At 33.1% G+C, this 15,630-nt stretch overlaps 1 protein-coding gene across 9 annotated transcripts; it reads right to left on the reverse strand.

Moving 5' to 3' along the window:
• Positions 1 to 4,711: 4,711 nt before the first annotated feature.
• Positions 4,712 to 12,883, reverse strand: LOC143237513 (YTH domain-containing family protein 2-like). Of its 9 annotated transcripts, XM_076476862.1 has the most exons (6): positions 12,822 to 12,854; positions 11,792 to 11,865; positions 10,444 to 10,472; positions 9,342 to 9,409; positions 7,650 to 9,080; positions 4,712 to 6,478 (listed from the first exon to the last, which is right to left on the reverse strand). In XM_076476862.1, exons 3-6 carry the CDS (start codon positions 10,463 to 10,465, stop codon positions 6,446 to 6,448), a joined length of 1,554 nt encoding a protein of 517 aa, XP_076332977.1. In that variant the 5' UTR covers positions 10,466 to 10,472; positions 11,792 to 11,865; positions 12,822 to 12,854; the 3' UTR covers positions 4,712 to 6,445. The 9 variants fall into 9 exon arrangements, with proteins under 9 accessions (XP_076332977.1, XP_076332980.1, XP_076332976.1 ...); XM_076476865.1 differs by lacking the exon at positions 11,792 to 11,865 and having other exon boundaries at positions 4,712 to 6,203; positions 12,822 to 12,883; XM_076476861.1 differs by lacking the exon at positions 11,792 to 11,865 and having other exon boundaries at positions 12,822 to 12,883.
• Between the last annotated feature and the right edge of the window lie 2,747 nt (positions 12,884 to 15,630).

The raw sequence follows: 15,630 nt of genomic DNA on the forward strand, positions 1-15,630 counted from the left end.
ATAGTGTGATAAAATCGAGGTGAATATGAACAGTCAAATAAAAAAACTATAAACTACAAGGGCGCTCAGCAGAGTGCGTACTTCCACAACGCAGCGTCGATCATTTTCGATCTTCATAAAATGTGTCCATTTGTTCGTCGTTATCAACGGACACGAACAAATTTTGGCTGGACAATCAGAGATAATATTCTACGTATGTCAACCAAGGTTCATCAAAATCTTATTGTTTGTAACTGAGCAAAAGTAGTGTGAAAATTGTCCCCCATATTAACAGACTTTGAATATTTTGTAACCTTGACCCTCCAAAAACCAATCGCCCCTAAGCTGAATCATAGTCCATACAATACTAACTTTCGTCCAAATCCATTCAGTTGCTTTTCAAGAAATTTTGCTGACACACCCACGAAAACATAACCTCTGTTACCGCCGTGGGCGGAAGTAACGAAATTCGAAGATAAAAGCTGGTCTTAGGACTACAACACCTCGAGTGACAAAGATGCATAATGTTTGAAAATTTCATTTAGTGAAATCTCTTTTTGTCCCATTTTAAGTACACCGCCAATCAATCTTACGTAAGCCTAACTTTGAGAGGGCTTCTCAACCTCAGACAACAAGAACGGATATTTAATATAAATTTCAAATACTTTAATACGCCCTTCAACAATCACTATCCAGTCAAAAGGAAAGTGTTTGAAAGCTAACGGTAATACCAACCAATCAGAAAGGTAATTGTTGAATACGCTTAAAGTAATATACTGCAATTGAAACTGCTACTCGCTTCATATCAAACTATTTTTGAAAATAAGGATGTAAGGTTGTGTTTTAATGCAAATAAAATCTCTGATGGTCCACAGTTTTGACCAAAAAAATCAAGTCTTCACCGTTACGACTTTAATGAAAACATTACGTTTTTTCGAAAAACTTGAATCAGGTGTTTTTTTGTACTCCAAGTTTAAAATAAAATTACAAAACTAAACTATTATAAGGACGTGTTACTCACTTTGAATACTTTAGTTTACACGACGTAATGACTGTGTTGTCTTGTTGCTTCCTAAAAGCTTAAGCTTATGTGAAACCTGAAAGCTATAATTATGTAATATTTGGGACTTAGAAGCTTCGTGAAAGTTTAGGCCTATGTGGAATCTCAAAGGTTATTGTGGTGAGTAAAAAAAAAATGGATACAGTATAAAAACATGAGACCCAGTGAAATAGAATTAATCAGTTTACTGATAATTAATTTTAACGAAAACTGTTTGCCAACTTGTTGTCAAGCGCATAATTAATTGTACAATGGGTTATCTGTGCTCTTCCCAGAATTACTGGATTACTAATGGAACAGTTTATGATATTCCATAACCAACATTTTATAAAAGTTTAAGGTTGCCTAATAAACTTTTTATTTTGTAGGAGCAGGAGTAACGGAAGTTACGTAAATTCATGATTAATAAGAGGTTATCTCACGACACAAAAATTGCTTCCCTCACATATAATTGCAAAAATTCCCATAGAAATCATACAAATTTTCAATTTTACGTATCTCCCCATAGACTCAACAACAGAAGACGAAGTAGTGGTAAAAGACAGAAAGCGTAAAAAACGCCCATAAAAATTGTAAAACTGAAAATTTGTATATGACTTCCCATCGACCTCACAAACCTTCATACCAAATTCACCAATTTTGGTGAAGATCCATCCACACTCTACGAAATAGTTCCATGGATATACAACAGACAACACTATTATATTTAAATCGATGCAGGTCCGACTGTTTGTAAATACAAATGTGAAATGAAAGGTTTAAGGGCCCCGGCATGGCTAGGTGGGTTAAGGTTTTAACTCGTAATCTGAGGGTCGCGGGTTCGAATCCTCGGTCGCATCAAACATGCTCGCCCTTTCAGCCGTGGGGGCGTTATAATGTGACAGTCAATCCCACTATTCGTTGGTAAAAGAGTAGCCCAAGAGATGGCGGTGGGTGGTGATGACTAGTTGCCTTCCCTCTAGTCTTACACTGCTAAATTAGGGATGGCTAGCACAGATAGCCCTATAGTAGCTTTGTGCAAAATTCAGAAACAAAACAAACAAACAAAAAATCAAATAAAAACTTATTTTCTATGTTTTAGCATCTCTTATTCATATTTCACTGAATGTGTATGTGGCAGCTTGACTATATTAACAAATTTAAGAAAATTACAATAAAAAGTTTTGTGTTGTGTCAGTCTTTAAAATTAATTCAATATTGCAACGAAATAAATTTGTACACGTATGACACAACCTACATAATGACAGATATTTTCAATATCCTATTTACAGTAATCACATATTCGTTAAAAGTATTTCTCGGTGTTCGTCAATCATGCATGAATTAGTCAATTCTCAAAGCCTGAGCCTTGGTTTTTAAAAATATCAACAATACATCCCGAGACAAAAAAGCAGCCCTCGGAAATTGAATTTTTATAGGCTCTGTGATACCATCTGGGCACATTTTAAGGCATAATAGAGTTCATTTGGGAGTATGAAAGTTGAAATGAAACATTCATTAAACAGTAAAATATGTATATTCAGTCATTTCATCACATAATTTTGGTTTTTATTTTAATTGTTTGTTTAGAATTAAGCACAAAGCTTAAATAGGCTGTCTGTCCTCTGCCCACCATGAGTAAGGATTTGGTTTGTTTTGAATTTCACGCAAAAGTGCTCGAGGGCTATCTGCGCTAGCCGTTCCTAATTTAACAGTGTAAGACTAGTAGGAAAGTAGCTAATCACCACCCACCGCCAACTATCTTTAACAACAAATAGTGGGATTGACCGTCATATTATAACGCCCTCATGGCTGAAAGGACGAACATGTTTGGTGTGACGGGAGTTCGAACGCGCGACCCCCGGAATACGAGTCAATTGCCTTAACCTCCTGGTAATGCCAGGCCATGGGTAACGAAACCCGGTTTCGAGCGGTGTGAGTTGCCAGACATACTGCTGTGTCACTGGGAGAACATCTGAATTGAAAAATTATACAGTTTTTTTGTTTGGTTTTTTTTTCAGTAGGTACTATTAGCTTGACCCATTCTGGCATAAATCAATATTACCCAATGTATTGATCGTTATGGTGATACATACACTAATTTAATTACGCCTAAGTCCGTTAAATTGGAGCTTTTATAAACCAGATGCATCCGATAGGCCTAGACATTTACGGTGAACTTAAAACACGATACATCGTCAATACTACTGATACCTGCCTAGAAAGAACTACAGGAGATACATAATTTATGATCTACAAAGGAACTTTTGTTTGTACGTGAATGCTTTCAGTAGGACCACTCTTCCATTGCAATTTAGGAAATGTGTAGTAACGTCAATAAATTTGCTCAAGCTAGGCCCAATTAATTCTTCACAAACATAACCGTGTCTTGCATCACGTTTCAGCATCTCACGACAACCTTCAGTAGCGCGGAGCTCACTGCCAATATTTAGACTTCTTACTTCGTTATTATTAAACTAAACCTATTTAAGGTAATATATTCATAAGCAAAGTGCGTATGTTTAACATAAAGGGGAAAATCATAACTGTTAGGATAGATACCGTACTTAAAATTTCATTCCAGATAAAATGTGCAGCATTTCACGAAATCGCTCAAAAAAATCTCACGCCTGCTGGTTATTAAACGATAACTAATACGATCTACATGAATTACTAAGTTATATTAAAGCACCCTCTTAAGTTTTCATATCCGTTACACTGAGCTTGATCTTATAAAATTATAGGTGTAAACTATATGCTATCAATAACCGATCTACAACTTTCTCCATTCACCGAGTTTATTTTCTAAATTTCTTGTAGTTATTCAGGGATTATCAATGATAATCGTTCATAAATTAAGGAAGGCAGCTAGTCAGCACTATTTACTAAAAATTCTGAGATACTCTTTTATCAACAACTAAATGTGGTGACTGTCACATTATAATACTTGCATGGGTAATAGGGCGAGAGCTTTTGGTGAATAATTTACAGCAACGACCTCAAATTTACGAATCAAGTGCTTTAATCACTAAGCAAAGCTATTATTAGCACTTTCATCTAAATTCACTATAAGAAATGACTGCCACAAACATTTTAACCTATGGATATACTTGTATTGAACAAGTATATAATATAAACGCTTTTAGCAGATATTTTTATAAAATATTCTTGATATAAAAAATATAAACTTTGAACACCTAAATGAAAGTACAAACATTTAAAATGATAGTGAAGCGTACTAACAGTTCGTTAAGGTAATTGTTTTTGAAATATAAAGTTCTGTTTATCTGTAATATGATATTATAATCGTTACTTTTTAATATTTATTAAACCTATTAATTCCAGGGTTTTGTGCATTTATACGTTCCAATAGATGTCGCTACAAACACCCTTTCTCAAGTTTTCTGTTTCTGATAGTTAAATTGTGAGCACAAATTACCCGAAAGTAAATCAAAAATTGTCTCACTAAATATACTGTTTTTTCCTCCTAATCAACATTTTGAGTACATAAACAGCTTTAACAATCTGTGATGAAAATAATTCCAAACCTGGTTGTTATATAGTGTACACGTAGTTAACTTGATAAAATGTAAACAAATCAGATTAATCTAGCCTCTTGAAACATAACCAAGGTTTAACAATAGTATTGTTTAGCTTGTTTGGAGGTTATTTGTCCAAGTACTATAAGAAAACTTTTGAAGACACCCATTTTTATTTCAAGGCATCATTTCACTTTCACCAAAGTAAATCATCTGTAACTGTTAATTAGTAAAAATGAAATCTTTCACAACTTTCCTTTCACGTCAAACATAGGAATTTTTTTACCAGTAATTCTGTAAAGCTTTAAATTTAAAATGAGAGAGGTACTAAACAAAACTGTGTATAAAAATATTTTTGAAAATTTTTATCATCAAAACAATACTTCTCTTCACTTTTAGACCTCCACAAAATGTATCTGGATGTCTGTATTTAGTAACATCTATAAGAATTATTCAAACCAATGCATCCAATTAAGCATTACCACAAATTTCATTTTTCTAAGAATAAAAAAACAAATTATTTCTTTAGCAATCATAATCTATATTAAAACCAAAATTTGTCAAAATATAAACTATTTTCACAAAAAAGCATTTTTTCTGTTTCAATTTTTATTCCTTATTATTAAATAGAGCATTTTAAACACAATTTTAGCTTTGGTTTGAAATGTTACATCTGTATTATTATGAAGTTTGGTAAGAAATCTGTCATCTGTTTTTCGTAAATTTCTGTGAAATAATAATAAATGGACATAACTGAAGAGTATAACACCAGAGTTGATAATTAAAACTTCCATAAACTAAACATTTTTATATTTTCTGTTCAAAATATTATTAGAGAATGCTCAACAATACATACCTTATTCCATAATTATAATTCTTGTAAATTTTGTTAATTTGACTGTAACCAAAGCATAAATTAAATATAAACCTATCCTCAGATTTTTAAGAGTTACATTTTCACCAGGAAAACATTCTTAATTCCTCATTTCAGTTATTTGTTTTAACTCTCCAAAACATAACTGTAATTAACACTGTCATGCTCAACTTGTTTTTATCCTTGCATTGTAACTTTAACTTATTAGACTACCTGTTTAAAAGTATTATAAAAGACCTACAGTACCTTTTGTTTTGTATTTTTAAAAAATTGTGCTAATTTTATTGTCACAAAATAGTTTTATTCTACATAAAACACACAAGATTTGTCTCTCCATGCATTTTTGGCAAAATATTCAAGTATTATCACAATCTTTCTCCAGTCATCACTACTTGACACTTTTACACTCAACAGCATTAAGCTTATGGCAGACTTACAAAGAAAGGGATGACTTTCTTTTTCGTAGCTCAGTTTTACACAAACACTAATCAATGCAAGTGCTAAATAACAGGCACATTTTTTCTTTATCTTTTCATATTAGTCCACTAAAGAGAAGGTATTGTTATTAGTGACCAGTAGTTCATGAGACGGTCTTCTTTGCTTCTACTGAGGTTTTTACACACTTTTGATGAATCATCATTAAAATGCTGGTTCTTGAAGCTCACCAACAGAAACAAATTAGCCATTTAATTAAGTAAAAGTTAAAACAATTATACACTAATATCAGTTTTTTCTTCCTTCAACACTAGCTTGATCTTTCAGCCATATCAAACTACAAATGAAAGGTTAAAAAAAAAACCAATCACCAAACTGTGTTAACATCCAAAAAAACAAAACTTCAAGCCAGAGCATTAAATTTGTCTGCATATATAATCAGCTGCAATACAGTTGTACTACTTGAAAATCATAGACTCGGAAATAGCAGCAGAATAGGGACAAGTTCAGATTCCTAGCACTCAATTCACTCGAGTCATTACCATATTAAAGTCCATCCTATTTTACCTACTGGTCAACCTACTTATCTCCTTTCTCTGATCTTCCTTTGGGCTGAAAAAAAAACCCAAAACAACAACAACTGAAAACAGAAATTACCTAATTTTGCTTTACTAAAACAACACACAATAATAAAATGTTCTCTACAAGAAAGCAAGGTTCCATACAAGAAACAATACAAATGACAAAAACAAGGTTCTATACAAGAATTAATAAAACAAGTGACAAAAACAAAACAGGGTTCCATACAAGTAGCAACACAACAAGTGACAAAAACAAGGTTCTACACAAGAACAGTAAAACAAATAACAAAATGCATCACAATAACAACAGAAGACTAACACAAGTATCACAACACAGAAACAGCCAGAAACAAGGTTTTGTACTGTGAATGTAAGAATGTTTTATACAGGTAGTACATAAATACTATCAATATAGGAATGGTGTTTTATACAGGTAGTACATAAATACTATCAATATAGGAATGGTGTTTTATACAGGTAGTACAAACACTATCAATATAGGAATGATGTTTTATACAGGTAGTACATAAACACTATCAATATAGGAATGATGTTTTATACAGGTAGTACATAAACATTCCATGTAAGAATGGTGTTTTATACAGGTAGCACAGATACAGTTTTGTACAGGTAGTACACTGTCCATGTAAGAATAGTGTTTTACACAAGTGGTACAGAAACACTCTCCATATAAGAATGGTATTTTATACAGGTAGTAGAGAAACACTGTCCATGTACGAATGGTGTTTTATACAGGTAGTACATAAACCATCAAATTAAGAAAAGTGTTCCCATGTAAGCAGGATAATAATATTTTTCTGAACCAGCTCTAATAAAAGACAAACATGATATTACTTCAAAAACATGTTCACAAGTAAAACTACAGCTAAGCCTTAAAAAACACACACACACATAACGTGAAATGGCTCTCTAAGCAAGAGCCAAACTACTTACTACCTGTAATTTAATGTTTCATATTTCCTGAAAACACACTCAGCAAATATTCAGCACAATTGTTTAAAACAGATGAAATCAGTGTTTGCCAGACATGACTTTTTCCATGCAATTTATTATATTAACTCAATAATAATAACCACTTATCATTATCTCTTCTTTTAAAAGTATGAGTAAGGAAGTAAGGTTTTTTCTAATACAATAATTTCTTAATATTGAATACGATCTCCATTTTCTAATATACTAACCTGAGATTTTCTTTGTTCATCCTCTTCTTGCCGCTTCTCATAATGTAAGAAGTCATCAAATATGGAAGTGCTGTGTTGATAATTATGTATAATTTTCAGAACTTGTTTTCCTTTCTCTGCTGGCACTTCCTGAGTGTCACGAGAGTTTGTGACAGGTTTGTTTTCATTATTTTCTAGTCGGATGCGACGGAGCTGAGAGTTCGGTACATCTTTTACATAGATCCACTTTACTTTAAAACGTCCTTTCCATTTATCCTGAGCCCAAACACCTGCTGAGATACCATAATCTACTGCAGATATCATCTGGGTCATTCCACAGAAATGCCCAGAACCATTAACACTAAAAAATAGGTACACTGGCCCTTTACCCTCTTGTTCCCTGTAAGCTGCATCTAATCTCTTGTTACCATGTTCAGTGGAACACCATATAGAGTACTTGATTGATCGGTGAATGTCATCTTCAGAAAAGGACTTGATGATGAAAAATCTTGCAGATTTAGGATTCAAGTCAAAATCTTTTGGATTATAGTCATTTTCCATTCGTAGTTTATCAAGAACAGGGTGAGATGGAAAGCCATCAGATCCAACCAAAGGCTGATCTAGTGGAATGATCTGGAGGGGTGGGGACTGAAAAGAATTGTTGTGCAGTTGATCTAAAGAACCATTTGGTCTTCCACCTCTTTGTTCTCCCCATGGTGACGATCTTATTTGAGTAAAAAGACCCATTCTTCCACTACCATTCTTACCCTCCCAAGTACCAATATCCATACTGGAAGAGCCTTGTTGACTGGAGAATAGTGGTGTAGCAGATGACATTCTTAATTTCATTTTAGACATAGATTTAGCAGGCTGGCTAGCAACTGATGCCCAGGACATTTTCTTATAGCCAACTAGACGTGCTGGACCACATGAATTAGAAAAATTCCCACCTTGTCTCCCTGGGTGAATGTCACCACCAACAGAAACCAAATATGGGTCTGTTAATGGGATGTCAACTTTTACATCTCTTACCATGAGATTGCTCATTCCCTGTTCTAGTTTTCTAATGGAAGCCTGATCTTTGGTCTCTTCGTGGCATTTTTGATTAAAATCGTCCAGATAATCTTGGCCCACACACTTGTGGGGTACTCCTCCAGAACCTCCCCACGTTGAGAAATCACTGTCACTTCCATGTAGGAAATTAAATCCCTGGCCATAACCTGGGAAACTGCCCTGTCCAAACATTCCATCCATATAAGGTGCATGCTGGTCTCCAGCTGCAAGCTGGCCACCATATCCACCAAGAACTGTCACTGGGTCAGAGTCATTACTCCACGCAGCTTCTCCAATGTTGCTTTGATTGACATATGGAAACGACATGGTAGCATAGTAACTAGACATACAAGGATAGGGATCCCCCATGTTCGAGTTTAACAATGAAGAGTTGTAAGCCTAAGAAAAAGTTACAAGTTTAGTATTTTGATGGAAATTTCTTTCAGTATAATAGTAAAACCACTAACAAACAAACAACTGTCACCAAGTATTAAACATGATCTCCCCCCTACCCACCAAATTAATACTGTAACTGCTAACAGATAATAAGACAATAAAAACAAGTACTGAACTTGAACTAATGATGGGTGATAAATGATTTTACAGATGACATATTTTGAAATATCATAAGTAATAACAAATAAAAAAAATTGACTTGACCTGCTGAGGCTGATTTTTCCATGTATCCAATTCTCCATCTCTGTTCAAATTCCTGGATCCATTAGGACCTAAATAAATTACATATATCAAGTAAAATAAATAAATCATCCAAAGTTACATAGTGAACAGCTATAACATGTATGGAAAGTTAAGTCACAAAGTGAACAACTGTCATAGGTGCTGAAAGTTAAGTTACATAGTGTACAACTACAATACAAAGGGAATATTAAACTATATACACTATTAACACCCATGGAGCTTTAATTACTACTCTTTTGTAGTCTGCAAAACTAGTCTGTACTAGTGACACTTATGAAGAGGTAAAAACTGTACAGACAGCTAAGATCATCACAAGAAACCTTCTGTTACTCTGCCATTAATTTACAGAACAGTTTCAGAATCTAAGCACAAGTTCCAACTTATTTCACTGAACAAAATTTTTAACCTGTTGACTGCCAAGTATTTCAGCTGCTACAATACAACTCTAATGCTTCTTCATTTTGTAACTTTTTTCATGATGCCATTTTGGACCAAAAGTGAAACAATTTGTAAGTAGGTCAAATGCATGTATGGTGCTGACATCTAGCACTGAAGTTAGGTATTATTAAGAACAAATTAACTCGTCCGTGGCACTGTGTTACCAATCGGCTTGGACAAGTTATCTCGTCTACAGAACTAAATAGGTTAAAAGTGGACTTCTTAACTGAGTAAACAGATCTTCAAAAAAATGTTTTCCATCCTTAATTTTATTTAATTTCAAATGGTAATACTTCAGTGTTACCTAATAATCTGAACAATCTAAATCACAAAACAGCTAACTTGATGTAAAATATACCCACTGTTATCAGTTTTGAATGATAGTTAATAATTATTTGCAATAAATATTCATAACTTCATGATTCTGTATGGTACAGAAAGTATGATATTCTGAACATTCATGACAAATGGAAAAAATAATAAGTAGCAAGGGGACATTACTTCTACAGAAATTGCCTGTACTTTACATACCTTTATAAGGAAAGGCAACATTTATTCAAAGGCATGAGTTTGCCCAAATTACTGTGGAGAAATACTTTACACTTATGTTGTTTTGATAACTTACCCAAGTTTCCTCGTCCCTTCATTTGCTGACTAGCCATCAAATCATGAAGAAAAATAAATAAAATCAGCTTAGATAAAAAAATCTACAAGCTTTCCAATTATGTACTATTAACAAAACAATTAAATGTCATTAAATACATTTTGCTATGTAAAAATAAGGAATAAGTTAAAAACATATGTTCACAGGTACAAAAGAAATCCTTAGAAATAAACGTACTGTAGCTGACAGTCTATTGTAATAGTTTGTCTTTTTAATGATTGGACAGGTACCGAGGTAAGTTTTAATACAAAATCCAATAGATAGTTATTGGTCCATTTGGATACTTTGGATAAATTAACAATATATTCTAAATTTACTAAGCCACGTTCCCCTAAAAACAGACACCATTCATCAGCTTCAGCACATTTTTTTATAACAGAAAGATGCACAAAACACAGAGGGACACTTGCTGCTAAGTTTTATTCACATCCTCAGAATGTTTATATTGGAAGTTGGTTAATGTTACTTTCTTATAAATAGAGGGATTAAATATTTTTTTCAGTAATTATAATAACACTATTAGTCTTGCATCATGGGTATGTAAAGTGTTTGAAAATATGATAAAAGGTGCTTTACCAAGTCATTTAACAACATTTTAAATTTTGTTAAACAGTCAAAATGGTTTTGCAAGAGGAAAATCTTACCTTACTAATTTTTTGACATTCTTTGAAATAATTAGTTTATATAGATTAAGGTAACAGTGTAAATTTGGTTTATCTGAATTTTCTAAAGACATTTGACAAAGTACTACGTGAAAGACTTGTTTTAAAGAAAAACATCTCTGTAAGTGTGAAAAATGATTGATCCACTGAATGCAGAGGATTGTTACAAATGGAGTTAATTTACACTAGATTAATGATGCAAGCGATGTACCTCGAGATTCACTGTTGGAACGTTTACTGTTTTTGATTTACATTAGTAACAAAAATGAAGAAATAATAAATTATTTAACTTTACTGATGATATTAAGATTTCAAACATTGCTAGCTGTGAGAAGGATGCTGCTTTACAAAAGGATTTGCACTATTTTGCAAGTTGAACAAATAAACATCAGATGGCTTTTATTTAATAATACCTGAAAAGTAATGTGTGTGTGTGTGTGTGTGTGGTAAAAATGTGTTACAGAAGACAAGATCAGTCTCTTAGACTAGCCAACCAAACAAGTGTGGCATTGCTAGTGACAAAAAAATAGGATTTTAGTTTGTACCTACAGAAGTATTCAATATGTTTAAAACAGTTACAAGTTATTGCTTAAATCTCTGGTTAAGAGAATCTGAAGTACAGTTTTCAGTTTTGGATGCTTTCTTACCTTTGAAAGTACTTTTGTTAGTTAGAAATGGCTCTGAGGAAGGCTACTAGGATGTTATCTAGGACGTTCGAGTTCTTATGTGAAGAAAAGTTGAGATCTCTAACTTGTATTATAGTATTTATAGGAGATCTGAGGCATTTAAGACTGCTAATGAATTTGATAATGTTTAGACACAATCTTATTTGGATATTTAATAATGAGAATGGTAGAACTAGGAAAACAAACAAATTTTGGCAAGGTAGAAGTCACCTTCACTTAAATATTTTTTTAACAAGGTGATTGGCCTTTTGAATGGTCTGCTATCAGTTGTGGTGGATATAATAAATTTTAATTGGAAGGGAGTTTAAGGATTCATAATTAAATGATAAGAGCTGGCCTTGAGTGCTTAATTTTATTTTAAAGTTTAATTCAGTGTATGACATAAAGGAATAATATGTCCCTTGTTGTCCTTTATATATATATATATATATTCTGCATCATACCAAGAAATATTTAGCCTTAGTACCTTCTATTTTTAACTTTTTCTTGATCTAAATAAATGTTGGGGTGAGACTAATGATAGTTTTAACTATTCTAATATATCGAAACTACGCCTATACTTTACAAATTTAAATTTATTATTTTTAAGTCATACACATTGATAAATTAAATCACATTTACATCGTAAAGACATTTTACTTTCAACATTTACAATCTTTAAGTTATATATAATATTAATTTATTACAATGAATTTCATAAAATTGGATAAAAACTTAAGACATTTAAGCATGACCAAACCTAATCCATGGTATTAGCAGACTTTATTGTTTTAGGCCTACTGTAACAACCATACCTGGATAACACAAAGCCCTAAGAAACTACGTACGATTGAGAACTAAATTGATATTCTAATTTCCTACCAAGAATATGATTTGTTTTTTAAGTTATTTTTGTTAAAGGAAGAAATAATAAAGGCATAAAAATAATCTAGGGTTTTCATTTATTTTTTATACTGATTAACTTTAGAAATAATAAACTTTAAAAACTTACAGATTGTACACGAGTTTAAAAAAAAAAAGAAACAATAAGTTTAGAGTCTAAAACCGGAAATAGCAAATAGCACGTGACAATAGTGTTACATCCGATACGAGAACACTCTATTTTCATTGGTGGATAACAAAGTAAATCTCCGACCTAAAATATAATAATAATCGGTTTAAAAATAAAAATTGCTGTAAATTTTATCAATAATTCAATAAAGTAATAACAGTAATATTTCAAAATAAATATGATTCATGATGTAATGTAGAGGTAAACTTCCGTTGTATTAAGATAATACAAAATATATAAATACTATTTCAAAAATGATAAGAGTGTATCTTGTCTGTTTATGAAGCCAAATAACGTTTACACTTATTTGTATAACTTGTATATGTAGGCGTTAGTAAACCGTCCAGTAAATAATTTATCTTTATACATTTTACCTTATCACATATATTAATAGAATATGAAAACAGAAAAAGTTAAAAATTTAAACATAATACACTGAACAAAAATATAAACGCCCCATGTCAGACTTTTGAGTTTTTATTAACATTAGGAACATGCAATATATAAAATCAACCACAATTCGTTTTGTTATTGAATAATCTTCAAATCACTGTCCATTACATCTTGATATTGGCATATGAACAGGTCTGTCACTCCTTCAAACATGGTAGGGGTCAGGCTGGAGAAATTCACTGTTCAGTATCTTGTGTGTCCACCATTTGCTTCTGTCAGAGCAACATATCTCCTTCGCATGGAGTTCACCAGATTGTCTATGGTGGCCTGTGGGATGTTATTCCATTCTTGCTGGAGTGCCACACGGAGCTGACGCACATTATCCGGAACTGGAACACGGTCGCGAATACGTCGATCCAGAACATCCCAAAGATGCTCTATGAGCGACATGTGTGGCGAATACGCAGGCCAGTCCAGAACTGGAATGTGCTCAGTTTCAAGGAACTGGTTGCAGATCTTGGCAACATGTGGTCGGGCGTTGTCATGTTGGAAGGTGACATTATGCTGCCGGACAAACGGCACTGCGATTGGGTTGAGGATCTCGCAAGCGGTTACGGACCGTTTGCACTGTGATGCGTCTGTTGTGCAGACCAAAGGTTTCATCTGCTGTCTGTGTCGCTGGTCTTAGATGGTCCCGCAAGTGAACAAGCCGGATGTGGCGATCCTGTGCTGGGGTGGTAACATGTGGCCAACGTGGATGAGGTCGATTTGCAGTTTTCTGAGGAATTGCTGCTTTTGTCAAAATTTGACATTTTGGGGTGGCCTTTTATTGTCCCCAGTACGAGTACTGCTCATTCTGTTTGAGCAGCGTCTGGATATGCCACACCCATGCACTCAGTGAAATTAACGCATCACTGAGCAAATGCTCACAGGTAGCGGTAGACTCAAATCTGGGACACTAATCAAGAGAAATATCCATTTTGTACAAGTAGAAGGAGTATACACTAACTTTGGGTGATACTCTTCATGTGACACCAATATTTCATTTGGGGCGTTTATATTTTTGTTCAGTGTAAATACCACAAACGAGAGAAAGTGGCCAAGCTATGGGGACAGCAATAAACAAGCTTCAAATCAAGCCCCATAAAATAAAACATTTATACCATTTAATAAACATCAAATGGCAAATAATTTCGTGTTATTTTTTATTATTCATTATCGCTACGTTTTCTGTATTAGTAACAAATAATTATTTTTATAAAAATGATTTTGTTTTGTACAGCACATTTAGCTAAGTTCAGTTTAAAGACTAAAACACAACTCAGTATACCAGCTGAAGTTAACTTATGCTCGTGTTATTATTACGAGATGTGTCACGAACTGTGATTGTGAAAAACCTGCCAAGGTTCAGGCTATAACGGTTCCTGTTTCGCCATCTGATACCAGAAAAACGCAATTCACACTTTAAGTCCATGGTTGCATTAAAAAGGTAACAGTCGAAATTGACTATTCAATCAGACAAATGTTTCTCAAGACGACTGGTATTAATTAGAAACAGTTACGTGAACTAGCCTTTGTGAAGCTTTGTGCAAAAATTCTAAAAATACAAATGTTTTCATATGTTAGTTACACCCTCATCCTAGATTGTACAACATAGAATCTCGTGAGGTGACAAATTCTGTCGTTATTTCGTTGTGGTTTTGATTATGGTTAATTTATTATTCCTTTGATCGTTCAGTTTAGCGATGAATTTTAAGTTATATTGAAAAAGCGCTACCACACATTCCAATAAAGTACATTAATTTTACATACATATATATATAAACGTATTGTGAAACTGACACCTGTTTCCCCTAACAGTATCATATAAATATTGCAAGAGATGTAAATTTATGTTCAAGTGAAATGTAATTTCGTGATCTAACCACCGAATAAAAACCCCGCCACGAGCTTTAACAAGCTACTTCACAAGGTATAGACGAAACTTATTTTTGATGTTTATTACTCGATGCTTTTAAGGATTTTGTAGTTGTGTAAAAATAAAATATTTTTATTTTGTTTGATTCTTTTACTAACTGAAATAAGTATTAACCTTGATATTCAGGGTATACTGTTCTTTGATTTTAGTAGCAAGTCCTGGTAAGGCACATACATAAACTGTTTTAGATATATATACATAAATTTTTATTCTAATTGTTCAAAAATATCATTGATTTTCGTGGTTGTTACTGGTCAATAAAATTGTTTTTTACCTGGTTATTGGCAGCTGTTTTTATTCATTACAAATCCCATGAAAATATAGCACTCCTCTTAGTTAATCAACCAGAATTAACTTATTCCACTGGAAAAACAGAAA

Source organism: Tachypleus tridentatus, chromosome 13 (genome assembly GCF_004210375.1).
Source record: "Tachypleus tridentatus isolate NWPU-2018 chromosome 13, ASM421037v1, whole genome shotgun sequence".
Lineage (NCBI taxonomy): Eukaryota > Metazoa > Arthropoda > Merostomata > Xiphosura > Limulidae > Tachypleus > Tachypleus tridentatus.

Bases quoted from the DNA above. Each gene is read 5' to 3' on its own strand.
- LOC143237513 (XM_076476859.1), bottom strand. From the start codon at position 10,480: ATGGCTAGTCAGCAAATGAAGGGACGAGGAAACTTGG. The intron at 9,081-9,341 runs GTCAAGTCAATT...ACTTTTTCTTAG, and splicing joins GGAAAAATCAGCCTCAGCAG to GCTTACAACTCTTCATTGTT. The intron at 6,479-7,649 runs GTTAGTATATTA...TTTTTTTTTCAG, and splicing joins ATGAACAAAGAAAATCTCAG to CCCAAAGGAAGATCAGAGAA.